The sequence below is a fragment of the Podarcis pityusensis genome (assembly GCF_964106645.2).
Source record: "Podarcis pityusensis genome assembly, chromosome: 10".
Taxonomy (NCBI): domain Eukaryota; kingdom Metazoa; phylum Chordata; class Lepidosauria; order Squamata; family Lacertidae; genus Podarcis; species Podarcis pityusensis.
This window is the reverse complement of record NC_138035.1, coordinates 36851702-36879244: the sequence shown is the minus strand read 5'-3', so window position 1 is coordinate 36879244 and position 27543 is coordinate 36851702. Positions and strand designations below refer to the sequence as shown.

At 42.1% G+C, this 27543-nt stretch overlaps 2 protein-coding genes across 3 annotated transcripts; one reads left to right on the top strand and one right to left on the bottom strand.

Moving 5' to 3' along the window:
- The first annotated feature begins 3629 nt into the window (after nt 1-3629).
- On the top strand, nt 3630-9691 carry SNRPF (small nuclear ribonucleoprotein polypeptide F). The gene is made up of 4 exons (XM_080971434.1): nt 3630-3788; nt 4404-4529; nt 7426-7490; nt 9442-9691. Exons 1-4 carry the CDS (start codon nt 3786-3788, stop codon nt 9506-9508), a joined length of 261 nt encoding a protein of 86 aa, XP_080827560.1. The 5' UTR covers nt 3630-3785; the 3' UTR covers nt 9509-9691.
- A 125-nt stretch (nt 9692-9816) lies between these two features.
- Nucleotides 9817-27185, bottom strand: CCDC38 (coiled-coil domain containing 38). 2 transcript variants are annotated; one of them, XM_080971430.1, is made up of 16 exons: nt 27049-27185; nt 25885-25951; nt 23945-24027; nt 22115-22283; nt 20562-20629; nt 19773-19936; nt 18603-18683; nt 17697-17911; nt 16814-16927; nt 15041-15128; nt 14421-14493; nt 13708-13859; nt 12119-12266; nt 10966-11180; nt 10174-10267; nt 9817-9956 (listed from the first exon to the last, which is right to left on the bottom strand). In XM_080971430.1, the coding sequence occupies exons 2-16, from the start codon at nt 25928-25930 to the stop codon at nt 9849-9851; spliced, it is 1818 nt and encodes a 605-aa protein (XP_080827556.1). In that variant the 5' UTR covers nt 25931-25951; nt 27049-27185; the 3' UTR covers nt 9817-9848. The 2 variants fall into 2 exon arrangements, with proteins under 2 accessions (XP_080827556.1, XP_080827557.1); XM_080971431.1 differs by having other exon boundaries at nt 12119-12254.
- Nucleotides 27186-27543: the final 358 nt, after the last annotated feature.

Genomic DNA, 27543 nt, shown 5'->3' with positions numbered 1-27543 from the left:
GGGGATGATGTCATCCAGCTGCTTCTGTGTGAACTGAGACTGCAGTTTGGGTGGGTGGCAGGGGTGAACATACTGAAGAGGCATAGAGACTCAGGGGGCAGTTATTTGCTCTCTGTAAGAAAGACATTTGGATGCACATTGTACCCCTGCAGTTCTCACCACTGGGAATTTGGGGTATGTCTGTGTAGCAACAGTCTAAAAATATTTTTTCACCAATGAATTGGCCCAATTTGGCCCTAAAAGGTTTCCCTAAATAATACTATTTTTGCATCCATTCCGCTAATCTCCCTTGGCAGCAACTTGACTTTTGAGTAATTTCTGTGATTCATAGCCAGCAATGAGTTTCGGTTGAGAAAACATTGATGTGAAAGTGGAGCTTCCAAATTCCTTTATGATAGTGGCAATGTTCTTCCTCTTTTCTGACAGTGTGACAGCAACATGTTATTCCTAATACAAATGGCTTTGTTTTCTCTAAGCACATACTTTCAATTCCAGTTCATTAACGTCAAAAAAATATGCAAGAAACAATTACATAGAAGGCAATGATTTTTTTTTTCTTCTTTTGGTCAGGACCAAAGAGGACAGCTGAATGTTAAGAAAGTCAAGGGTTTCTTTTCTTGGCATAATCTACAGTGTTTTCAAAGCTGTATATTTTAAGAGCTTCCCTTTAGGATGGCTGCATAAATTGGTGTGTTTGTTATTACCATATGCAAATTATGCTTTTCCATCCACACAAAGCACAGTAACAAAGGTTGCCCTTGGGGTGTCTAGCCTCACTGAAGAGCTGCAGTTACAAATAAAATAAAATCATAATATTGGTACACTTCACACTGCAGTTTCCAAGTCTGACAGATTCTCAGTGTGATAAATCTGGAGCTGCTTGCTGTACTTGGTATGCTGAAAATAGATATATGACTGCAGTTTCACATTATGCTGCCGTAAGGTCAACCGTTCTAGTACAAAAAATACTTTCATGAAATCGGGGGGGGGGGGGGATCACCTTTAACAATGACACTAGGACAAAGATAGATTTCACTTTTAAAACTTTTTTTGTCTAAACAGATGAGTAATTTGAAACACAAACTTACAATTAATGAGGACAGACAAAATATGAACACTAAAAACTGATATCAAAACTACTGATCTAACCCAGAGAAGTCCTTAATTAGAGGGGAGAAGCAGAATATTTCTTTTCCCCACCCTATGATTTATTGTGGAAAACCACCTACTCTGTTCCAGTGTGGCCAAGCCACCCCCCCACCCCCCGCTGTAGTGTAAATGTGTTTCATTGGCTCCTGTCCTGACCTCTCTGTGGTGTTACAGTAGCACAGTAGGATTCTGTACTGCACAGGTTTCACAGCGGAACTCCTTGTGATGCTGCTGCAACAGTGGTTAGTTTCCTTGTTGTATCCAGTTGTAACAGTTCAGGAGTGGAATGTATATAAACTCTCATAAAGAAAGAATTATCTTCTGTAAGTTGACTTTAAACATTTATGAGCTTCACGTGATGTCAGAAGCTTGCATTTACACAAGTCAAATAATATACAGTAGTAGTATTCTCCTCCATGAGTGAAGCTACTGTAAGATGTCCTGCTACAGTATTCCTTAGAAAGAAAGCCCTTTATATTCCCCGTCCCAGGGATCTAATGTCAGTTCTTCCATGTACTCTGGAAATCAGAGGCATAGCTCATTTATTCACCTATGCTCTGATGCCTATCCTCAGATGCACTGTCCTCATAGTGCCCCAATTATGAGGATTGTTCCTCTCTGCTGTTGCCAATTTCATGGCACCCCTATTTGGTATTCAGTCTGTGCTGCAGCAAATATCAGACAACCTTCAGTTTCTATATGGACCCAGGGAATTCAGCATAGGGTATTTTGTTCTTTATGAATAAAAGTGAGCTGAGAAGTTTGTTTTACAGTACTGTATAGCACTTCCTCACTGGAGAAGTCTGCTGTGCACTACAACAGTCTGATATAAACCAGTTCCTGCCATCTAGTGGTCAAAAAACAAAAATTCATACAGTAAACCTTTTTTCTGATGGAAAATAAAATAATTTTCAAACATCTAAAAGTTATCCAGTGACAATTATATTCTTAAAAATGGTTCTGAGTGCTATATAACCAACTGAACTAAATCTAGTAGGATGTAATTTGTGCCAAAATAATTTGGCACCTTTAAAACAAAATCAAGTGTAGTCTGCAGATTTAGGTTTCAAATGAATTTGTTTCCATTATTTCTACATCTCATACCTGGCTGTTATCTTACAAGACAGCAGGCTGTTAAAAACACTTCTTGTTACTGTAAAAGGCACCTATGTTTATACCTAAACTATGGAACCCTTAATCTTATTAGGCTTTTTGTATGATGAATAGTGATACCTCACGCTTTACTCAGAAGTAAGTCTGCCTGAACTCAATGTGTTTATTCTTTGGTTAACTGTGTTTAGGATAGCAGCTGCTTGCTTCAGTCTCCTAATTTAATGTCACGTTATAAAAATAATAATGAAAGCCTTAAAGAATAGGTAGTGTATTAAGTAAACAAACCCAGTCAAAGGGGACTGATTCAGCCTTTGTCTCCATCACTACTACAGATTGCCTGGAAGGTTGCACTTGGAGAGCAGTTTTCACCCTAACCCTTTTTAGAGCCAAACTATTGGCTTCTTCCTTCTGCCTCACGGGCTCTCCTGCAAAAATCGAATAGGCTGCTGGACAAGGCCAGGGGCCAATTTAGCATTCTCTTTTCAGAGTATTCAATCAAACGCCCGTGGGAAACTGGGAAGCAGGACCCAAGCACAAGAGCACTCCCCCATCCTGGAGGGGAGCAACTGGTATTCAGAAGCAAAGCTGCCTCCCAATGTGGAGACAGAGCATATCCATCATGGCTAGCAGTCATTAATAGCCTCCTCCTCCTCCATGAATTGGTCTAGTTTTCTCCTCTGCAGAGATGGGGTGATGGACCCAATAGGTTTCCAGACGGCTCTGCAAAATCCTTTTTGAGGTGAGGCGACACAGCATTCCAAGTGCACCATAGAATACCAGCGCACCTCTACCCTGTGCGTGTTTACTCGAGAGTAAGCCCAACTGAGTTCAATAGGCCTTACTCCCCAATAAGCGCTCACAAAAGACTGCAGCCTTTGGAACTTATAAACAGCGCTGAGAATAAAGATCGAAGGGCGCAAGAAGGAGGTTTACAGCTGGCTCTGTTTTCCGCGCAACAGACACCCGCAACCAACGAGGAAGGAGGAGCCGTCCTGCCGGAATGACCCTGAACCACAGAAAGAGAAAGTTACCCACCATCGCTAGCTAACCTTTGCATTTACACTGAGCCGGTTTCCCCCTCTGAATTCCAAGGCAAAGTACTATAGAGTTTCCACCTTGGAGATATCAGAAGCCTAGAGCGCCGCTGCTCTGCATCGGCGGACCCTCTCCATCCCTGACAGAAGTTCACGCAGAGTATCACTCTACTATTTCTATCGCTCCTCCTCGGCTCTAGTCCCCGCCTTTCCCTTGGGAAACTCCCCAATCAGAAAATAGTTTGTTTTCCCATCGGCTCCTTGGGTCGGGACCATAGAGATAGGAACGAATACCTAGGAGTCGATGAGCGGCAATACACGAAGGACCCGCCGTTAAGGTGAAAGGTCGGCAGGAAGAGCCGCTCGCAGACTAGCGGAAGTGTTTTCGTCACTTCCGTGCTTTTTCTTTTTAGAGCTTTGGCGGGCACACGTGCTGCCTGCGAGTAATTTTTTTGTTGCCGCAGCCGCCCTTAGGTTGGTCTGGTTGCTATGGTGAGTGGAAATGTGTCTCTGTCGCGCGTGAGCTGAGCCGCGACGTGGGGGAGGTTGGCAGCTCGCGAGTCCCAGGCGAGTCTGCGGACGGGAGGCGAGGGAGAACGAGAGGAGGGTCGTTCCTTGGGAGGGGGGGCAGGGTCGCTGGGACGGGCACGTGCTTGGCATTCAGAGGTCCCCATGTCCAGTCCTTGGCATTGCCCCGCTTGGGGGGGGGGCTGGACGAGGAGGTTGTACAGTGGTACCTCGGGTTACAGACGCTTCAGGTTACAGACTCTGCTAACCCGGAAATAGTACCTCGACTTAAGAACTTTGCTTCAGGATGAGAACAAAAATAGTGCGGCGGCAGCGGGAGGCCCCATTAGCTAAAGTGGTACCTCAGGTTAAGAACAGTTTCAGGTTAAGAACGGACCTCCAGAACGAATTAAGTTCTTAACCCAAGGTACCACTGTAAGATGAACTCGCAAACAATATAAAAGATATAATCGTATTTTAAATATAATATAGACAATTCATTCTACAATCCTAAAAAGTGAAACACTCCTGAAAATGTGATGGCACTTACTGTACGTCGCAAGCCCCCCGCGATGATGCTCCTTTTCCTGTCCCGCGCAGAGTCTGCCTCTCAATCCCAAGCCCTTCCTAAACGGGCTGACTGGGAAGCCAGTGATGGTGAAGCTGAAGTGGGGTATGGAATACAAAGGCTACCTCGTCTCCGTCGATGGCTACATGAACATGCAGGTAAGCAAGGTTGGCTGGCGGGGAGCTTGCACGACCGCTCTTTAATTAACGTGCACGGTTGCTTTAGATATTAGATGCTCTTTGAGCATTTTTGAACAAGGTTGGAAACTTGTAGTGATGTAATTCAAGGTGACAATTCACAGCAAAGATAGCTTAAAAAAAGAATTTTTCCTAGCACTGGACACAAAGCATCCCCCTACAGCATAAAAAGTTTACAGAAAAACGGTTAAACGGCTTCTTGGTGTGTGCACACAAAATCCAGTCAAGAGTGTGCCTTTGTCTGGGGAGGCTATTTTGTAGCCCCTATGCCATTTGGACATTTTAAGGTACAGTATTTAGTAGCTGCTGCAGCAGGGAGAAAACACTCACTGATGTGTCATGCCTGTGTATTAAAAAAGAACCACAACCCAGCATTGTAGAATATGTGGTCCTGAAATGCAGAACGCAGTGGGAAACACAAATTGTCACGTTGATGACATTGAAGGAATTTTCAACTTCGATGTTGTAAGTCATGATGTTCAGTGTTATTCTAAGTACTCTTCATGTCACCCAGTGCTAAATGCTATATCTAACTGAAGCCTGAGAGTGTCTGGTCCAAGGTCACCCAGTGAGCTTCATGGCCGAGTGAGGATTTGAACCCAGGGGCCTAGTGTGGCATTCTGACCATGCTAGCTCACAGGCAGTATAAAATATCAGTATACTCTCATTTAACATAGAAACAGCAGTATAAAATGCAGGTGTAAATTCTTACTTAAAAGGAAAGAGAATTTCATGTACACAGTTTCACCTCAAACTCAAAACTATGTACTGCTTCCCCCCATTTTCGAGCCTTCTCACTGTTTTCGTCTACTGTCATTGTCAGCAAGGGATTTTTATTCACTTGTCTACTGCTAACTCAGGGTGGATTGGTTTGAAATAAAGATGATTTAATCAGGCTGATTATCTGAATAAAGAGTGCATACCAACAGTGCAATACTATGCATATCTACTCTGAAGTTCAATGGGGCTTACTCCCAGGTAAGTGTGTATAAGGATTGCAGCTTAATTGTTTGATAGAACGTTAGTGGGGTGGGACCACTGCTCAGCGGTACAGCTTCTGTTAGGCATGTAGAAAGTCTGCGGTTCAGTTCCTGGCATCTTCAATAAAATGGATCTTGGGTAGAAGTTAATGGGAAAAAGCAGCTGTTCAATGTAGATAATATTAGGCTTCGATGGTAAGGTGATTTTATATAGATTTCAAACTTTAATAAACAAGCCTTTATTCTACCTAGGAGTATAATCTGACATTTCTAATCATGCAGATCTTATTACTTTGCATTACATCATTTTGTATATGAAAGGACAAATTCTGAAATCTGGTTTTCTATGCATGTGCAAGGATTTTTCAAGATTAGGAGTCTTATTTTGAAAAACAGTGACCATTTTGCCCATAACTATAACTCTAAACTAGATTGCTGCCTTAACTTCAATGAAGTAAAGCAGACAAAACTAATTTTGCCTATGTTGTTTCATAGCTATTACATTTGACAGCAACCACACTTTCCCCATAGCCTTTGACTTTAAATCATTGTGTGATAGTTTTTAGAATTTAATTGTACAAATTTGTCATGTTTGTATTAAATTTGGGTTTCGCTTAAAAGCAGACAGGCCATTTTTAAAAAGTGACCTTTCATATAACTTTAATTGGTTTACCTTTAAGATGTTTTTATTTAACACTGCTGCAACCTCTACTCTCTTCCTCTATAGAAGTCATTATACTAGTCTGTATTTAGAAGCTTTGTTTACTTTTACTTGTTCTTCAGCTCACTTCTCTCATTTCTGTACCTTTATATATATTGCTTGGTCAAAAGAGAGAATGGCCTCCCACATTGATTGGGTACTAGGGAAAGCAGGTTAGTATCCCAGTTCTATGTATTTTATGCAGAAGTAAGTCCTACTGAATTCTGAAGGGCTTACTTTCAGATAAACATTGCAGCCACACAGGACTGGGCTGCCCAAATAACAGAGGAACAAAGGGAAGACCTAATGTATTGTGCTAATTTCAGCAATAAATATGGACTTCAAAGGGATACTTTATTGCATCTCAAACTGTTCAGTGTAGTTCTAGCTATTTACAATAGATGCTCGCTGTCTGGGCAAGCAGTTGGCTGTACATCTGTCTGCAAATCTATATTTAGGCTTTTGGTGCTTCTCCTTGAGCTTTTCCAACCCAGCTGGTCATCAGAATAACTTGTAACTATTAATCTCCTTCCAAATCTGTTTTCTTTTTGTGCTCATATTTTTAGATTGTAAGCTTGAGCACACAGATTGCCTCATTTAAGTTATCTGTAAGTCACTTTCAAAGCCTTTTTTTGGTTGAAGAATGGGATAAAAATGCTTTAAATAAATAAAAATACAAAGTGCTGGATTTGCAAGTAACAAGAACCATAGCTCAATTATTTGGATTCTATAGCTGTCACTCTGCAAAGTTTGTGAAAACAAGAGGCTGTCCTTAAACAGTGCTATATATAAAAAGAATTAAGAAAAGATAATTTAGGATATCAGGGAAAGATGAAAATAACTTGTAAGGAACTGCAGAAGGGGGGGGGGAATTCAAGGCTTGAAATGTTAAAACTATTGTTGAACGACTTGTGAAATGTTTTTCTTTTTGTTATAATCTAAAATTATAAAAAACAACAGTGCTATATTCATGACTTAAAGAGAACTATTAACACTGAGTAGGATTAAGGCATGCTTTTTTTGTTTGCTGAAGGGATTCTGATCCAGTGGAAGCAAATATTTAATGTTTGAATTTAGATGTAAGAAAGTCTTGTGGAAAACCTCTATTGGTATAGGAACATATGCTATCCTTTGTAGCTTTTTTTCCTTATAAAATTGTGTCAATTTTTTTTTTAAGCTTGCAAATACAGAAGAATATATTGATGGTGCATTATCTGGACACCTTGGTGAAGTTCTGATAAGGTAACTAACATTAGAATTAACGGTATTTACATGCTGTGTGTGTCTGCGCACACACACATGTGCATGTTAAAATCCATTAATTAGAATATTAAAATATTGATACCAGAAATTTATACTACTTAAAATGCAACATGAAGCAGACTAACTTTGGTGAGAAGAAATTATTTCAGGTGTTCTCTGAAATCTGTGCCATCTTTCTGGTGATGGAAGGAATCTCAGTGGAAGAGGGGAGGGGCAATTTTTAGCAATTACTGTATTTTCCCCGTTTATAAGACAAGGTTTTTTACCCAATTTTTAAGGTTTGAAAACGTGGGTCGTCTTATCCATGGAATGTAGCAAATAAATAAATACAGTACTTGCTCTAGCAGTCACAGATCCTGGCAGTGGCAAGCCACAGGGCCTCCATAGTCTGCTTGCCTTCTCCCACTCTGCGCTCCCTACAGCTGGGAGGGAGGCTGTAGGCAGTCCGTTTTTGCTGTGTGCCATCTTCGCATGGCTCCATTTGTGTGTGGGCAGCGCAATGTTACACAGGAGGAACACAGCGATTGAAGTAAGATCCCCCCCTCTGCGCCTTTCTTGCGAGGCATTCTTAGTCTGCTTGCCTCCTCCCACTCTGCCTGCCCTACAGCTGTGGGGGAGGCTGCGTGCAATCTGTTTTTTCTGCATGGCGTCTTTGCGCGGCTCCATTTGTGTGCGGGCGGCGCAACGTTACACAGAAGGAGCACAAGGTGCGATGTTTCACTGATGTGAAAGGCGCAGGGGGGCAGTATTACATCAATCGCCGCACTCCTCCTGTCTGACGTTGCGCCGCCTGCACACAAATGGAGCCGCGCAAAAACACTGCACAAAAACGGACTGCCCACAGCTTCCCTCCCGGCTGTAGGGCAAGCAGAGTGGGAGGAGGCAAGCAGAATAAGGAGGCCCCGCGAGATAGGTGAAAAGTGCTAAAAGTAATTGGGGGGGGGGAATTCACCACTCTTCCACCCCCCCCCCCAAGAAAGCTCAACTCCACCCCCACCAAAGCTCAGTGATTGCTGGCAAGGGAACAGCTGATAGGTGGCATGTTAGATGTGCGTGGGGCTGTTAGCCTCTGGGGATCCTCCCCCCCCAAAAAAAATTCAACAAATCAGGGCAATTTCCCCCATTTTCTTAATTTAGAGTCCCCCCCAAGTAGGGGGCATCCTACATGAGGGCGTCCAATACACGGAAAAATATGGTATTCAGATTGCTGCACCTCCTCTCAGTATGTTGCAGGGGGTTTCCTGTCTCACTGACAGTGTAATTGTGATGGGTGAGATGGCAGAGAGCACTGAAAATTGTCTCAGTTCCCTGTACCAATGGATTACTTCTGTCAGTAGAAAGACAGTACAATGGTCCCTTGGTTTAAGAACAGCTTAGTTTATGAACAACTTGGATTAAGAACACTGCAAACCCGGAAGTAGGTGTTTGGGTTTATGAACTTTGCCTTGGAAGCAGAACATGTTCCGCTTCCTGTTAAGTGTGTTCCATTTGTAAATTGAGTCCCCCGCTGCTATGGGAAAGCACGCCTTGGTTTAAGAATGCTTTGGTTTAAGAATGGACTTCCAGAACAGATTAAGTTCATAAACCAAGGTACCACTGTACTGAATACTACCTGTATGTAGAGTTGCTTTATTATTTCTTTCTTATGCAACTGAAAGAGAAGCATTTGTGTAATAGTAAACCTATAAAGTTTAGTATTTAAGCCTACGCCAATGATAGCAATTGGAAAAGAAATTGTAACAAGATGTATGCAATGAACAAAGGTAATTTTTTATTTATTACCAATTAATTGAACATAGCAGCAAACATAGAATACTTCAAAATAACTTGGTATATGAAATAGAGGGGATATGTAACTGGCTTTAGAAAACAATCTTCTAAACTCATGTGGATCACAGCAAAACTAAGTAACTTTTGGTTTGATTTGCAGGTGCAATAATGTCCTTTATATAAGGGGTGTGGAAGAAGAAGAAGAAGATGGAGAAATGAGAGAATAATTATTTTGGGGGGAAAGTTGTTGTTTTTTGACTGTGCTAAGAAATTTAGTTGTCCAGTTTTGTTTGCTTGCTTTTTTTGTCAAGTTTTGTCAAGTAACATTTTTTATGGCCAAACAATAAACATTGTCATTGAAGAAAAATTACCACTATGGAAGAAAAATAAACATACTATTTCCGACAGTTCTTAATGGATAATTATATTATAGTCAAACAAATATGTATTTTAAAAGGAAACTGGATCAAACATCTGTCACAGTTTACCTACTATAACTCTGCTAAACAGAGCTAGAATCAAGATCTAGTGCTATTCCAAAAAGAAATGTCATGAAACAAGAAGAATTCAACAGAAATAGTAATCATCTTCACTTTTTGTAGTTAAATCTACAACTTGTACCCCTTTTTGTTTAGCTTCTGGCGGCTGGGAGCGGAAAACCAGTTTTCTTCCCACCTAAAATGAAGACAGAAAATATAAACCTACTTTGTTAAATCAGCATGAAAGTTTTTCTTTGTAAACTTTTTTCTATAATACAGATTCTAGATTCTTTTTAACATGCACACTATCACCATGTTGCAGTATGCCCCTAACCATTTTTACTCAGTATTGGGTACTACTGAGTTCAGTAAGATTTACAGCCTAAGATATATTTTTAAGCACTCCTACTAACCCTTGTCTTTGGTACTGCAATTGCTCTTTCCAGAGCATGCTTCAGCCGTTCTTCCTGGATTCTCTTCAGTTCTTTCAATTTATCTTCACGAACTCTTTTAAGAATCAGAGAGAGATTTTAGGAATTAGAGGACGTTAGTATATTGTGAGAGGGAAGTGTCCACATCTTCTCCCTCCAGTGATGCAGCCTTGAATTGTGCCTATGTTTGTAAAATTCAGCATTACTGTGGTAACAAAAATGAGGGAGCTAGAGACAGTTTTGTTCACAGAATTTCTAAGGGATAAACTAGTTGCAACACCGTTCGCACTGTGAGCAATTGGTGAATTGATTAAAAGTGGCTGATCCACTTCAATTCTTTCCCTCCTGCTCCAGCCTTAGTCTGAATTGTTGCACTAGTGTCTGCTATTTGAATTGAGAGGAAAGCACTGGCAATAACTGTATTGCTAGAAATAGCAAGCCCCAGGGACCGGGCCTGGATTGACACCTCCATGTCTGCTATTTACCCAGATCCTACGTAATTGCTAAATTATGTGAATGATGTTATGTCTAGTCTGGCCCTAAGAAGGTGGGACAACTAATAGTCACTTATAAAATACTTATAATACTAGGGTGGGGATGTCCATCTAAACAGAAATCTTTTTCACTTTGTGAAACTCTAATGCCTATAGGCTAAAAACTGGTGACTGTTGTCTCAAAAGTTTGGTCCAGAAGATAGTGTTGCAAACTCAGATGTGACTAAGTGATGGGAATACATAACTGGCATACTTCTTTAAGCACTGGCATTAAGATTACCTCTGCCGTCTTTGTTTTGCTCGGAGTTTCTCCATAGTTTCAACAGTCTCAAGGTATTCCGGTGGAAGTATTTCCAACATCTCACACAGTTCTGAAACTCTGATTTCTATTGCTTTCAGCATTTGAAAGGCGGTCATGCTAGATACTTCAATCGTTCCACAGCAAGCCCTATACACCTCTGTTATTTTTTTCTTAAGTGTATTCAGCGATTTATCCTTAAGATTTAAGAAAGGGATTTTATGTAAACCACAGCAAATGCTTACGTTATAGTAAACAAAAAAAGGTCTACACTGAAACTTTAAAATAAGATGAACTCGCAAGCAATATAAAATATATAATCATTTTTTAAATATAATATAGAAAATTCATTCTACAGTCCTAAAAAGGGAAACAGTCCTGAAAATGTGATGGCACTTATTCAGCACGTAAGGCAAAACCGTAAGAAAATTGGCAGAATAAGGCACACGGATTGCAATGTTAAGTCAATGCAGTGTTGAATGTCAAATAGGATTAAATCTAATAAAGGCACAAATAAATCTAATAGTTCAATGCGTTTCTGAGCTTCTGGGGGCTCTCCAGGGGGGAAAGTGTTTTTACAATACTATAGGGACATAATTCCTGTAGATCCCTCCTCCAAATCATTGTCATTGGAGTACCCTGTGAAAGTAACTTCCTGCAATTAGAAACTAAACCAGCTCAGGGAGTCCCTGATACGCCTTGAAATGTCTTGTTAATGGTGCAACTCAGAACTAGGAGAACCCCTGAATCACAGATGGAACTGGTGCACATTCCTGTTTCCAGTATATGCCTACACCACTACTTCTGTGTCCACTTTTTGGGCACCAGGTAGGATGTCAGTGTTGGGCTCCCTGGTACTGTATCCCCTAGCTATACTGGCCTTGGTTCAAACTGCTACACATAGGTAATGTGGTATCACATAGACAAATTGTGATACTTCTACCCAAGTCATTAGGGATAGTATTAAACTGCGTTTTACTCAAAGTAGACCGGTTGAAATGACCCTAATTTCAGTGGGTCTACTCTGAGTAGGAGAAGCACGGAATACCGCTGGCGCTGTGGTCTTGTAGCCTGTCAGGGTTTTTAGAACAGAGCTATTCAATGTTATAAAGATTGTATAAACATACAAAATTACCATGGATATTGGATTATAGTCTCCGGAAGAAAACACTTTGATTTTTAATTCCAGTTCAGCACTTTTCTGTTCTTCTTTGAGGCGAGCAGCTATAAGAGCTTTTTTCTCATTTACTATATCATTTATCCTTTTTTCCCTATAAGAAAGGCTGTGAAAAGTTGTAACTAGTATTCAAAACTATTTTGTAGATTAGTTTTTCTGTGCAATAACCCAATTCTCATATTCTGGCTATTCTAGGCAAAGCAGCATTTTTATTCTACAGACTTGTAACAGGTTTAATAGGATTTGTCTCCCCAGGAAATTCTGTGAATCATAGTTCAGTGATGATGGGCAAAGATCTCTCAGAGCTTGTGCAAGTGCTCCTACAAGATGATTAACACTTGTAAGTGGCCTACTTGTATAAACAGAATAGGTTCAAGGGGAGTGAGCTCATTAAAAATCACTCCTTGACTAGAAAAACCATTGTTTTTCTTTTTAAAAAAATTGAAGATACCTGTAAAACAACAGGGACTTACTTGTGCAAATGATGTTGATATTGGAGAAAACGTTTAGCATGGAAACACATATACATCTTAAATAAAAAGATGTAAAAAGACTGATGATGGCATTGAAATTGTTCAGATGCTTATGTTCCACCAATATTCAGTGTTAGAAACTCAGATATAAAATATAATCGCCAAATGGCACCTTAAACCTAGGTTACAGTCACCACAATGAAATGTCTAGGTGCCTTTTTTTGCAATGAAATCTGCTAATATTATTATTCATTTCTATGCTGCTTTATATTTTAAAGAACAGATCTCAAAGCAGTTTGCAAGACATTAAAACATCAAATAAAACAATCCAGAATAAAGCAAATTCAAGCTTCAAGGCAAATTATTTCTAATCTTTCTGTAAGGGACACTTTGCTTTCTCCAGTTAACAGATCCCCACATGGTTGCAATTGGACCCACACCAATTGCAAAACACACCTGGCGCCTGGCTAATTTCTAACACTGCCAATAGTGTATGCTCCACTGTGGAACTAGTCCAGGCTGAAGTCTCCTAGAACTGCTGATTGGCTGTTCAAACTGGTCCATTAAGAAGCCATGGGTGTTCTGTTTAAGGCATAGTGCCCTAGTGCCCTACAGATGTTTAGGGCTATAACTTCCATCAGCCCCAGCAAGCATGGCCAAAGCCCAGGTCTGTGCAACTGTATCTGAAGAGTACCATATTGGTTATCTCCGATTTAAGGAATCAGTGTAAAGGCTTCAGCTGCTACCAACCTCACGCCTAAACTAATCCATGGTCTGCAGTTGTGGGGGGGGACAGAACATTCCCATCTCATTCCATCAAAGCCACTTCACTCTCCTCTTTTGGAGCCCAGTAAAGCATTCCCTGAATTGATGAGATTTCTGCTACACATTAACTCTACTTCTGTCTTTACAAAGTTCTGTCCTCTTGTCATGTTAGTTTTCTATATAGTGGCAAACACATTGGCTTCACTAAACAAATATGTAGTAGTCGTGTTAGTAGAAGGGAAGGGGACCCACTTTGTACCCGAGGAGGAACAGAAGCAGCATATTTCAAAACGTTTCACTTAAACTTACATTCCCTGAACAATGGCGTGTTCTCTCTGCCTTGCGTCTTCTAGTGTTCCACTGAGATCTTGAATATTTTGAAACAGTGATAGATTTTGTTCCTCAAGATGCCTGTACATCTGAAGCAACTCATCTGGATCTTTGAAATATATCTCTGGTTCCTAATGCAGGAGAAGGAATACTATAGAGTTGCTGAAAAATGAGTCATATCAATGCAGTTGCAAACAGTTCTTGATAAAATAAAAATTGTTAAAAATGGGAGGGGAGATTTTTAACACTGGGCTGCATTAGGTATGACAGATTGCACTTGCCTTGCTACTAAATTTTAACAAAAAATGTTAAAAATTATTGTCCAGGTGAAGGCCAATTCACAAGTTCTTTTTCTGCTGCACGTTAATCTCAGAACACTGCCTTGAAGCCAGATTCCCTTATGCAAGTCCACAGCATACTTGCAGGTATGAATACGAATATGCAAATTCTTGATCTAGAGGGCCAAGAACACTGAAATCTACACAGAAAGTTCCCTTAGGTTGAAATTTACATTTCAACATACGGATGGAATCCATACATGCAGGAATCTTACAGCCATGCTTGCGGCCAGTGGCTACCTCCTAGCAGTTTTGGCCCAGAGGTTGTGAAGATGTTGTACAATTGAATGAAAAGCAACAAAAGGTCCCATTTTTATAGGATGCTGTTGTATTTAACAAAGATTAATTCATCACCTCGTCAGTGTCTAGATCTTCAAGCGAAATATCATCATCTGAAGAGGCAGAGATACTTTTTTCACTTGCACAGCTGTTATAAAAGGAAAAAATTAATTCAGATTTGTGTTTATACATTGAAGTTTGCCAAGTCAGTGCTCAGTGGTGGAAGGAACGTTGTGTTTGATAAAATCGAAACCTTGTTCTTTGTAAGCCCAGGCTAACCAACATGCAGTGCTCCCAATGATGTTATGATTCCAACTCCCCGCAGTCCCCGCTGACACTCTAGTTCACATGCCAGTAGCCAGGGGGATGATAGATGGGAGAGCTGGCGCCCAAAAGCAGAATTGTACAACTACAGTGGTACCTTGGGTTACAGATGCTTCAGGTTGCATGTTTTCGGGTTGCGCACTGCGCAAAAACCCGAAAGTACCGGAACGGGTTACTTTCAGGTTTCAGCGCTCGCTGCGGGTTGTGAATGTGCCTCCCGCACGGATCACGTTCGCAACCAGAGCGTCCACTGTACTTCCACGTGCCCCAAAGGGATAAGCGCTTCTCTTTCTTGAAGAGAAGCTCTTTATGATACATCTGCAACCCGAAACGGAGAGAACTTTTAAAAGCAATTAAATTTCATAGAGTACCTTGCTAGCGATTTTTTTCTCCCTTCTATTGAGAATCTTTTGCTCAGTGATAGTCTTGATGCCCTCTTAAAAAACCTGTAGTCGCCTCCTTCAAAAATTAACAAGTCTGTATTATTACCTTTTTTCGGCAACAGGGTTATAAGAACTATATTACATATCTTACATTATTTTCATTAATATCGGAGTGCCTATCCTGTGGCCAACCAGATTTTGCTGGGTTACAATTCCTAATTGTAACGCTGGGTAGGGTTGCTCTGAACTGGAGTCCAGCAACATCTGTAGGGCCACAGCTTAAGACACCCTTGCCTTATATTAAAGACAGGATGTGGAGCTGCCTTAAAGAAAGACATCAGGATCCTGCATACAAGTATTCGTTGTGCAGCTAGTGCCTGTTAAACTTTGCCCAAATGAACTGTTGCCTGTATTCAGAACTAGAAAGGCATCCTTGCCACTAGCATTTACCATGGGGGGGGGGGGAGGTAAGGGCGTGGGGGTATTTTGTCTGCCTTAACTTATTTCGCCCTATCATTCCTTATGTATCACTTCCTGAGTTTTGCTTAGATAAAAGGTGGTCCCTGATCTCATTTGCCATAATGTGAGTGGCTGAAATTCCTTATCACCTTCCTTCAGCTACTCTCTGTGAGCAAGCTCCAGTCGACACTTAAATTACAGAGCAGAAGCTTCCCTGGTGGAAAGAGCGATGTATTCCCTCAAACTGTTGCTGTACAGATGGGCAATGGGAGGCGTATGATTCACAGCACACAATTTAAGGCTCTTAGATCATATACAGCTGGGACACAATCCAATACTCAATATACTTTGGTGGCAGGGATGGTGGGACGAATTAGAGAAGCCCTGGTATTCCATCACAAGCCCAAATATGTCTCTCCCAATGATGATATGCCAGCAGAACGTCACAGATATACCGGTACTACTCCATACTGGCAGAGTGGCCAAAATGTAGTGGAGGGGGGCGGGGGAGACTGATCCCATCCCCAACACTGGCATAACATTATGCCAACTTCAGAAGTGGGGGTGGGGAATCAAAAGCTGCATACAGAAGTTAGCAGAGGGGAAAGCTCCATTGCCTGCCCCATTTCTGACTGCCCTGGCTGGCAATGGTGGATAAGGCATTTGGTCGAATCCTTAGTCTGTTCCCAGGAGGTGATGCATCACCGCCTTTGATCAAGTGCAATACCTCAGGGTACCCCTGGGGATCTGGGAGGAAGACTCTGTCCAGAAGCCCAGATGGGGAGTGGGTGTTTCATGGCTGAGTGGAGATTTGAACCTGGTCGAATGCTCTAGCCCAGGGGTCAGAAAGGTTTACCTGCCATGGGCCGGATCACTCCCACGGAGATTGTCCGTGGGCCGGACTGGCACAGCGTGATACCATAAATCGCGTCTGCGCATCTCTGTGGCGCCGGAAATCGCTTCTGCACATGCCCAGATGCCGGAAATCGCGCCTGCACAGTCGCGATTTCTGGTATCTGCGCATGCACAGATGTGATTTCTGGCACCGCTCGGCGAGTGCCAGCGCTGCACTGGGGACTCGCCAAGCAGGTGGTTCAGGGCGGCTGGTGGGCCGGTAAAACAGTCTTTGTGGGCCGCATCCAGCCCATGGGCCACACGTTGCCGACCCCTGCTCTAGCCACTACACACCACTGTGGCTCTTGCAGCCCTTGCTCCATTCATAATGCGGTCCTGCCTGGAATATCTGGTGCAGGCAAAGATGATATTCCTACAAGAAAGTCCTTCTTCCCATTGGCTCCTTACCTTGGCTTTTCTGATGGTCTTTCTTCACATCAGTTTCAGAAAAAAATACTGACATCGATGATGAAGGTAGCAGTTTCTTGGGATGTTGTTGCCCTTTGACATGAGCCCATTTGTCTAAAGACGCGGTTCAAACAGCACAGAAATATTTGGTAGTAAGTAACTTGATAGGCTATTTATACACACCAGCTTGCTAAATCCAAACCAGAGTGGGACACACCCACACCATACTTTTAAAGCACTCCTACTGTATACTGGTTTAACAGTCATGACTTCCCTCAAAAAATCCCAGGAACTTTAATTTGTTAAGGGTGATGACAGCTAGATAGAACAAATGGTCTAACTTGGTATAATAAGACCACATCCTTCAAGTACCAGAGCCAAACTGATGGTGAGGGGAAAAGGAAGGAAGGAGGAAGGTTCACAGAGAGCAGAGACACCACTGTGAGGTAAAAGTTGGAGGGAAACAGTACAATAGACACAAAACAAAGGCTAGAAAGTTGTTGTTTTTTAAAATCTCTCTAATACAAGGTAAACGATGAGAAAAACCAAGGCTCCTAAAAAAAACAGTCACACCCAACCTTCACTGACTCTAGGCAGGACCAGTCAGACCCTGAAGTGGAAGAGAAGGCAGAAGGCTGACAAGGACTGCCATCCCATCAGTTGGGAATGTCGAGTTTGCATCATCCAGCAAACTAAAATACTGCTTCACTGGTCTGCACTTTATACATCAATGGGGCAGATATGGGAACAACATTGATCCTTAGACATTGTTTCTCAGTTTCCACTCTGGGAGAATTGAAAAAAGGGGGAACTGAAGTGACTTCTAACATGCAGGGGTGCAGTGCAATATAAGTTTCTAGTGGACAGTACTAAAATGACATACTTATTTTTTGGTGTAATATGAAAGAAGTAGACCCCATCCTGCTTTTCTCACGAGCAGGAAAAGAAAGCAAAGACTTTGAAACGTCTCTTTTATCCTTTTTCAATAGCTTCTTTTTTGCCATCTGTTGTTCTTGCCACTCTTTAGGAGACACACTCAACAAAAAAGCTTCGTAGGATAAATACAGTCTCAGATTATCTTCACTGTTTGCAATTTCACTGCAGACATTAAAGGATGATCGTTTATAAGCAAGCAGACAGTCATATTTTAGTGAAGTACAACAGCCAAATGTTATAAAGAAAATAAACTGACATTATTGTAATAAACAATGCAAAAGCAAATGAACAAGAGTTTTTATCAGAGTTATGGGAGTCACATTAAGGTTTGTTTCATCTTAATATTTTGAGCTAAAATGCTAACTCTAAGTAAGTCTGAATCTTAATACACACACACATACACACACACACAATTTATTTCTCTACCTGCTGTTTGTGTGCGGGGTGGCAGCAGCGTGCAACAATATTGTGTGTTAGTGTTTAAATTCTATTATTTTGAAAGTATTGAATCCATAGCTATCCTGCCTACAAGAGGTACTTTCCATTCAGAGAAGGGCTTTGACATATTATGTGCAGGCCTTGAGCAATATAAAAAAGAACTAAATGCATAACTAGTATTCCACTTGTGTAAGCTGTAGTATGAAAACTGCTATAGAAGTTATCCCTTATCTGACTTCTTGTAGTTTGAAAACCAATTAGGAAATGCAATAAGAAGTGAATGACTTACACATAGATGTATAAACACCCTGCAAGCAAATCAGGATGAACACTCATTGCTGCATAACCACCTCCCCCAAAAACCTGGCAGCAGCCTAGGTTATGCTTTGCTAAATATGTGAAATAAAGAACTCACCTTTTAAGAGAGAACAGCTCATTCATTGCTGACCTCACTTCCGCTGTCACCTCCATTTTAGCTTTTGCTTCATGAGTTGCACTAAAAATAATATAGATGTTGTAATTCTGGGTGCATATAGACAGATTTTAAAATAGAAACACATTTTTCTGCCTGCACCCCCCAGAAAATAGGTGAACAGTCTGGTTTGCTTTTGTCCACAAGTAGCACAAATCTGCAATCACTCTGAAAACCAGTTTCAAACTGTTTCCTTAGTAATCAGTGCATTACAAAACCAATGAACATTTTCAGACTGACGAATTATTCCGCTAATGACAGTCACACCTTGCACAGCACATTTAAAAACCTCTCAATGTCGGTATGGAAACTTGCAGCCATAAGAATCAACCAGAAATTCCTCACCTCTTAAAAGTCAACGGACTAGAGGAAATAACATTAGAGAATGAAGCAAACGCCAACCCACCAACCCATCTCATCAAAGCCATTATGCCCAAGCTTGAGGTAGAGGCCTTGCTCTCTCCCACCAAAACCTATAACACCCTCCCTGCTGACACCCATTCATCTTGCCCTCTTCCTGCACACAGATGGCTACTGAAAACCAAACTATTCAAGTGAGCTGCTAACATTTTGATGAACTGCTGTTTCAAATATATATAATTCATCTGATGCCGTTGTCAGTTCCTTATTTGTAGGTACGGTATAATGACCCCCCCCCCATTCATTCTTCTTAGGTATATTAGCAAAAACTGGGGCAGAGACATCACATTTCGACAACTACATCAGCAAAAAGTAATCTCTGGTCAGACGTGATGTTGGGATCTGATGGGGGCAATCTCCTAGTGGCAGGGTAGAATGATCTGGGGTGGTTGAAAGCTTGTTTTTGGATGTAAAGTCCCCAGGTGACTTGTGAGCGTACTAGCCAAGAAAAGAAAACACTGGCTGGGTCACATCATGCTTGAAGAATGTCTGCTACAGCGATACAGAGGACCCACGTGGCCTTCCTGTTCTTTGCAATGGCTACTGGGGCAGCCTGTGTGAGCACATTTGCGTGGGAAGGTAGGAGGCCACAAACAGGACCACCAAGCCCTATGAGAATTCTCTGTGTGCAGGCCCCGCAGTCAAACCATCTAGCTTGTTATTAATAATAGAAATTGCAACAAAGTGTCTAACCTTTTAAGAGCATCAACAGAACGTCTGTCGTTTTCTTTGAGAAACTCATCAAATGCTATTGCATCTTCTTCTAATTTTGTTTCGGCGAGTTTGGCCCTCCTCTCTTCCTCCGATACTATTTCCTCCAGCTTGGCTATGGTGCGTTGTTTCGTTTTAACCGCATACTGGGAAGGGGAAACATTGCAAAAAGTTAAGCACAAAAGGATCTTTGTATTCAAGCGCCTTGCAAAGCTGAATGCCATTCCAATAGCAAAAAAAGGCTATGCAAGGCCTGGTTGCTACTCTTTCAGATTACTACCCTGAAGGCTTTTCGATCGAGCATTCTCATCCTAACAGCAATAAAGTTAATAGTCCTATCAGACAGTTAGTGCATACTACAGAGAAACCATATTCTCATTAACTTAACTTAAGGGTAAATTGGGGTTTATGGAATCTTTGGGTTTTTAGTCAGAAACTTTTTTCTGTCTTCCCTTGGGCAGGTTTATTATGCTGTTAATGGTACATGGGGTCAGAATGGAATACTCAGGCTTATTCACTAACCAATATAATTAGTCAGTACACTAAATAGTAAATAATGAATGTATAGTTGAGAATTAAGACAGTGAGTACATATTAAAGGATGATTTATTCCAAACAAAATCAGTGCCATACGGCCACCATGTTTAGTGCTCAATTGCTTTGATTTAGTGATCTGAACTAAACAGAAATGTTCCAGTGTGTAGCTGAAGCTACTGTAACTAGAACTTTCCCATTTTTAAGTGCACCAACTACACGAAACAAAATGGTTACCTCCAGTAGAAACAACTCTTTCTGTTCATTGATGTATTCTGATATAGACTGCTTATCACTCTGAATACCTTTAAAACAGTTAGAATTGTTAGATTTCATCTTCAAACCTCTGCAATTTGTAGGTTTAAATAAACTTAATGTGTACTCAATTATAAACAATATTTGAAGAATAACCATCTTTCCAGACATTATGTGGATATCTTGGATTCACTAGTTTTGCATACTATCTCAGTGTGGACCCAATGCCAAACCATGGTTAATGAAGCTATGATTTGGTGTGATACCTGAATCAATGAACCATGGTTCGTGATGAGTCAGCAAACTAGAATCAAAAAGAGGTTTGCCATGATACAGTGGTGCCTCGCAAGACGAAATTAATTCGTTCCGCAAGTCTCTTCGTCTTGCGAGTTTTTCGTCTTGCGATGCACGGTTTCCCATAGGAATGCATTGAAAATCAATTAATGCGTTCCTAGGGAAACCGCCTTCAGACCAGGTCCGGGGACAGTCTGTCCCCGGACCTCTTCTGAAGGCTGGGGGGGGGGGGACAAGGGCTTTTCTTCCCACCCCCAGCATTTTAAAAAACCCCGGGACAGCGGAGGACTTCTCCGCTGTCCGGGCGATCTTAAAATGCTGGCGGGTGGCATTTTAAAATCGCCCCGGGACAGCGGAGGACTTCTCCGCTGTCCGGGGCGATTTAAAAGCCCCTGGGAAGGCAGGCAGGGGGGACAAAGACTTTTGCCCCCCGCCAGCCTTCAGAAGAGGTCCTGGACCTCTTCTGAAGGCGGGGGGGCGAAAGTCTTTGCTCCCCCCCCCTGCCTTCAAAAGCCCTCCGGGACAGGCAGGCAGGGGGGAGCAAAGACTTTTGCCCCCCGCCCGCCTTCAGAAGGTGTTCCCTCCCCCCCGCCCGGCTTCGGAGCACCGTTCCGAAGCCGGGCGGCGACGGGAGGTGTTCCCTCCCCCCCGCCCGGCTTCGGAGCACCGTTCCGAAGCCGGGCGGCGGCGGGAGGTGTTCCCTCCCCGCCGCCCGGCTTCGGAGCACCGTTCCGAAGCCGGGCGGCGGCGGGAGGTGTTCCCGCCCCGCCGCCCGGCTTCGGAGGAGGTCCGAGGACAGTGGGGAAGACGCGCTGCGCTTCCCCGCTGTCCCTGAGATTTCCCTATGGGCTGTCGTCTTGCGAAGCAAGCCCATAGGGAAATTCGTTTTGCGAAGCGCCTCCAAAACGGAAAACCCTTTCGTCTAGCGGGTTTTCCGTCTTGCGAGGCGTTCGTCTTGCGGGGTACCACTGTATTTGAATTGACAAACCATAGCTACAGCTGCTGCTCTGGCTCTAAGGTGCAGGAATCTAGAATTCTATATTATCACAAGTTGTGGATCTTCTTTTGAATTTAAATATATATCTTAAATTACGTATGACCTATACTACAGGTTCTATAGTATATAAATTAATCTATAAACCAGTTAATCACAAGATCCTGCATATGAATAGTTGAAAATTCTTGGTAAATACAAGATCTGGTAAACTCAGGTTTATATTTTTGTAACTCATTTCACTCACACTTTGCAAAAGCAAGAGTCCAGTCCAGAGCAGAAGTCTCTTTCTCTATTTCTTGTTTTGTTTCTCTTTCAATGGCTTCTTCCAGCTTTTTGAGAGCCTTTCGAGACCTAGCTCTTGATGAAAATGTGCTCTTTTCATGCACCTTCAGATTGTGTTGAACTGTTCTAACCTGAAATTGAAATCCAAGTTATCTAGCTTTTGAGAAAGGTAATCTCTTCTCTCACTTAAACTTCACACTTAACTGAACTAGATGAGACACCCATGACCCATGATTGGATCTACTGAGTGATGTATAAAAGCAGACATGGGGGAGGAAAAAATGGATCAAAGTCACTGTGCTGGGTGAGGGTGTGTGAACTTTTCTCCACACGTCATTTCACTGACTGAAAAGGCTCTAAGTTATGCAAGTCCAAACAAATGTGAACTTTGAATGATGCCAGAAGCTAAATGACAGCCAATACAACAGCCCAAACTTTGGTTTAATATGTTTTCTTCTTCCAAGCCCTCAAAGTTGCAGCTTCTGAACAATTTTTGAGGATGCTAAGGGGTGTGTGTGTGTGTTTGTGTGTGTGTGTGTGACTATGAGTGAATGCATGTACACATGAGTGTGGGCATTTCACCCAGAAGAGTGAGCCTCATGCCAAAAAATTAATAAAAATTAGCCACCCATACGCATCCAATTAACAGATTTACATGCTTAGAGGAGCTTGTCTCATAACATTGTTTTACAACTGTTGCCATTACAGTGGTACCTCAGGTTACATACGCTTCAGGTTACAAACGCTTCAGGTTACAGACTCCACTAACCCAGAAATAGTGCTTCAGGTTAAGAACTTTGCTTCAGGATGGGAACAGAAATCGTGCTCTGGTGGCGCGGTGGCAGCAGGAGGCCCCATTAGCTAAAGTGGTGCTTCAGGTTAAGAACAGTTTCAGGTTAAGAATGGACCTCCGGAACGAATTAAGTACTTAACCTGAGGTACCATTGTATATGAATTACAGTGGTACCTTGGTTTACAAACTTAATCTGTTCCGGAAGTCCGTTCTTAAACCAAAGCGTTCTTAAACCAAGACATGCTATCCCATAGCAGCGGGGGACTCAATTTACAATAGTAAATTGAGTAAATTTACAATTTACTCAATAGGAAGCGGAACATCTTCTGCTTCCAAGGCAAAGTTCACAAACCCAAACACCTACTTCCGGGTTTGCAGCATTTGCAGCATTCTTCATCCAAGTTGTTCATAAACTAAGCTGTTCTCAAACCAAGGTACCACTGTATTGGGAGAAGTATGTACTATCTCTACACAAAACTACCATTCTGCCCCACTTTTCCAACCTAATAGGGCAAACGTTTTAAATAATAAATACATGAAGGTATGGGAATTCTACTAGAAAAAATGACTTATAAACTAAGAGCCTCTAGAGGTAAAAAAAAAAGTAAATTTCTGTTTGCTTGTTTTCTGAATTATCTACGAAAACAATAAAATCAAACTGCTCACCTGGCCTATAAATGGCTGTGGATGATAGAATAAAATAAGAATCTGTGGAGCTTCACAAACCCTTGGAAAATAAGGGATCTCCATGTTAATTGTGTTTTTAAAAATGTTTTAGACTTGTTATAATTTCTATTATACTAAAAGTCTGGAAGGTATTACTGATACCTCTGGCCTACTTTTGTGTCTCTGCTCTGATATTTCTGTTTCCTGTGATGTTTTCATTTATGCTTGATTTTTCATTTAATGAAAGTTTGAAAAATAAAAATAAACAACTAATGAAAACAATTACAATGGCAACTATAGTCAATTATATATTTGACAATTGGAAATACATACCTTTTCTTTTTCTGTGCACTCAATATCTCTATAAAGATATATTTCAGCATCCATGGCTTTGAAAGGGCTCTTTGGTTTGCCATCTTGCCACATAAAATATGAAAGAAAATACTATTTGCTTTCTAATACCATTTAGGAATATTAGCATTCAACTCCCAGCCCCCCACAATCCCAAACCATTAAAAATGGCAAATCTCAACTCAAGGAAAAACTAGCTAAAGAGTTATCCAGCAGGAATGAGAATGGCTTTTGATTTTCATTCATCAGCTCTGTGAGTTTCCCACATCCCTTTAAAAGAAGGAAAAAAAGCATAAAATGATATATATTATCTGTTCTGGGAGCACTTTGTGCTGAAGTTTATGGCTGCTTTATATTTAAGTACCAGACTAGCCGTCAAAGGCACCTAGGAATTCCATGCCAGTGAGTGCCTGGAATTCCAAGTAGTAAAGTCAATGAGCAGATGACTTTTCTCTTCTGCCAACCTGCTTGTTTTCCATGTTCCCGGCAGAGAAAGGAAAGTCTCTTCCTCCGCAACCAGCAAAGAAGTACATCAGGCTGGCAGAGAAGGAACAGACCACAGTCTTCCTCCTTGCCTTGGAAGAAGACAAATATTTTTCTTAGCCTGCCTTTCCATGCTTCCGCCACTGTGGCCAGCATTGAAGCTAGCACAGTGTACTAGGCTTTTGGCAGGTTAGTAAAAAAAAGTGTGTGGGGTAGTAACTTCTGTGAGCTTAATTCAAAATGAGTTATGGAGCAGAAATTTAGTAAGTGAACAATTTAAATACATGTGCCATGTGTAGAACGATGGGGAAGAAAACAAACACAAATCACTGCCCGTAGCAGCAGTGATGCATGTCAAGGGACAAAGTAGTAGTGGTGCTCTTCTAGTGATGGTGCTGCACTCGTTGCAGCAGGGATAAATAATAAATAAATTCTTATTTATACCCCACCCTTCCCAGTTCAGAAAACTGGGCTCAGGGCAGCTAACAAAAAATTTAAAACACTTAATTTTAATATAACATAGAAGCAGCATAAAATACAGTATAAAAGCATGAATAACAATAAAATTCAAAGTTCAAAAATCAATTTGGGGGAAATCCATCCAATAAACTTTAGCTAGTCAGCAGGGCTAGCTGGCTGAATTAGTCCTACTTGGGCCAGCAAGGAGGCCAGGGGAGAATTAGCTGTGGGGTCTCAGAGTGGGTAATCTTCATAAAAGGGGAGGAGGAGGGAAGAGAAGGGAAATAAAAGATCAGGCTGAATTCAAATTAAAGGCCAGGCGGAATGGCTCTGTCCTACAGACCCGGCGGAAGCAGGTTAAATCCTGAAGGGCCCTAGTCTCATGACACAGGGCATTCCACCAGGTTGGAGCCATCACTAAAAAGGCCCTGTCCCTGGTGGAGGATAGTCTTGACTTCCTTAGGGCCCGGGACCTCTAAACTATGGTTATTCATGGACCTTAAGGTCCTCTGTGGGGCATACCGGATAGGGATGTGGTGATAGTCAGATGGGGGGGGGGGAGTTCTGGGTTGGAAGCATTACCCCTAGAAGGTGCATGTGCTCCTGTGGGGCTGTTGCTGCAAACCTGGAGGTTCCTGACATCACGATATTCTGTAAAGTGCAATCCTGCAGCCAGAAGGGTGCCACTTCACTCTTACATAATGCAGAAGTATCCAAGGCCATCCTATTTATGGGAACTCCTAGATGCACCAAGCATGTGTAGGGCCATCCTGAACTTCTTGGTCTGCCATCGCTTGCATTATAAAGATCATCGCCTCCACATCCGAATACCTCATTAGAGTTGGGTCCAATGCATGCCCAGATACCACGCAGAGCCCATTACCGAATTTGCTGTTTTCCCCATGTTCCAGATGTTGACTTTCTAGAGCCCCTGACAGTTCAACCTACAGTTTGTAAAGCTATTTGATATTTTGAATTACCCATATCAACTTTTGATCCCAAACACTGTGTTGAAGCCATCTCCATACTTTAACACCCTCCCGAGATCTAGAAAGAAACACAATTACAAGAAAGTTTAAAAACACATTTGCTTTTTAGCTGTTTGAAAATTCAATACAGGGATAAACAACAGCATGAACAAAGGCAAATGACTGTTTAATCTGACAAAATTCAGCAGTAGTTGAATGAAACAAAGAGACTTAGCATATAAATGTAGATATATTGCATGAATGTGAGGCTTGCTAGACAGATCAATAAAACATTTTTACATTTATCTCCCTGTGTATTATAATGAATATTTATTGCCTTCAAGGTAATGCTAAACTACCATGGGGGTGGGGGAGAAGGGATTACACGACAAATAAATCGGAAAGCTGGACAATGTCCCCCCACCTTCCAATGTTACATTTACTTAGCATTGTTTTAAATAAGGCGGGATGGGAAATGGCCTAGACACGCGCCTAGATGAAAATAGACTCATCAGGTGCAAGTATGAGACTCTGCTGATATAACCTTTTTCTTCCTTTATGAGAGAAATAAAAAAGCAAGCTTTGGGCTCACACATGTCTTCTACTGTACAATGTTTTCCTTGGATGACATCCCATTTTAGTCAGAACAGACCCATTAAAATCAATGGGCTTAAGTCCACTTATTTCACTGGGGTTGCTCTGAGGAAATAATACACGTACCAGTACAACCCTTCATCTGTTCTCTGAAATCTCTCTCAACCTATTATTTATAGCCAGATCGAAAGGTTATGGACAGCAGGTTCAGAGAGTCATTATTTTATTTTGGGTACACTGAATAAAATTTCGCCCACGACTGTACGGGTGTGTGTAAATACATAAGCAATCAATCCGCGGAATGCAACACGTGTACAGGCGAAGCTGCCTTGATGCATGGGCAGAGCGCTAGGTGGGACGCACAGCTGGTTTCCACTTCTGAGATGAGGACTACAGGTTTCCGGAGGAGAAAGTGACTTCTTCCAGGTAAGCTGTTGTTTTTTATTATTATTTATGTGTGGGGTTTTTTTTTTGCAAAAACTGGGCGAAGGCAGGAACCAATGCACCGCACAGCGGCTGCACCCCAAACCTCCCCAAATGCAGCCCCTGCCCTTTCTTCGAGAAGTCTGACTTCCTCCTTACCGGAGAGCGCCCGGGCAGTCGGAGGAGGTAGCTAAAGACATGCGAGAGCCGCCACCGCAGCCACGGCGCCTCCCGGACTGTGAAGGCGGTTGGGAAGAAGAGGCCCCCCGGCAGCGCGAGGCGGGAAGCAAACGCAGCTCCGCCCACCCCTGCGCGAGGCCGCGCGCGCCTTGGCAGCTTGCAAGGAGCTTGCCGAGACTTTTCTTCGCGCCACGCCAAACACCGCTGGGGTGGAAGCGGAGCTGGCCTACTCCTCCAATGCACCGACGCTGTGCACATGTCTGAGTGAAGAGTTCCACATTTGCCTCCTTCCTTCCTTCCACCCGAACATGCATAGCATTGCCGTTTTGCTTAGGGTTGCCATATTTCCTGACACCCTCAAAATGGTTGAGCTTTTTTTTTAAGGAAACCACCAAAATTGTTTATCTTATGAAGGCTTAACGGGAGCCAAAGCTCAGTCCCCAGGGTCTGCTTTAGATGCTATATCTAAAACAG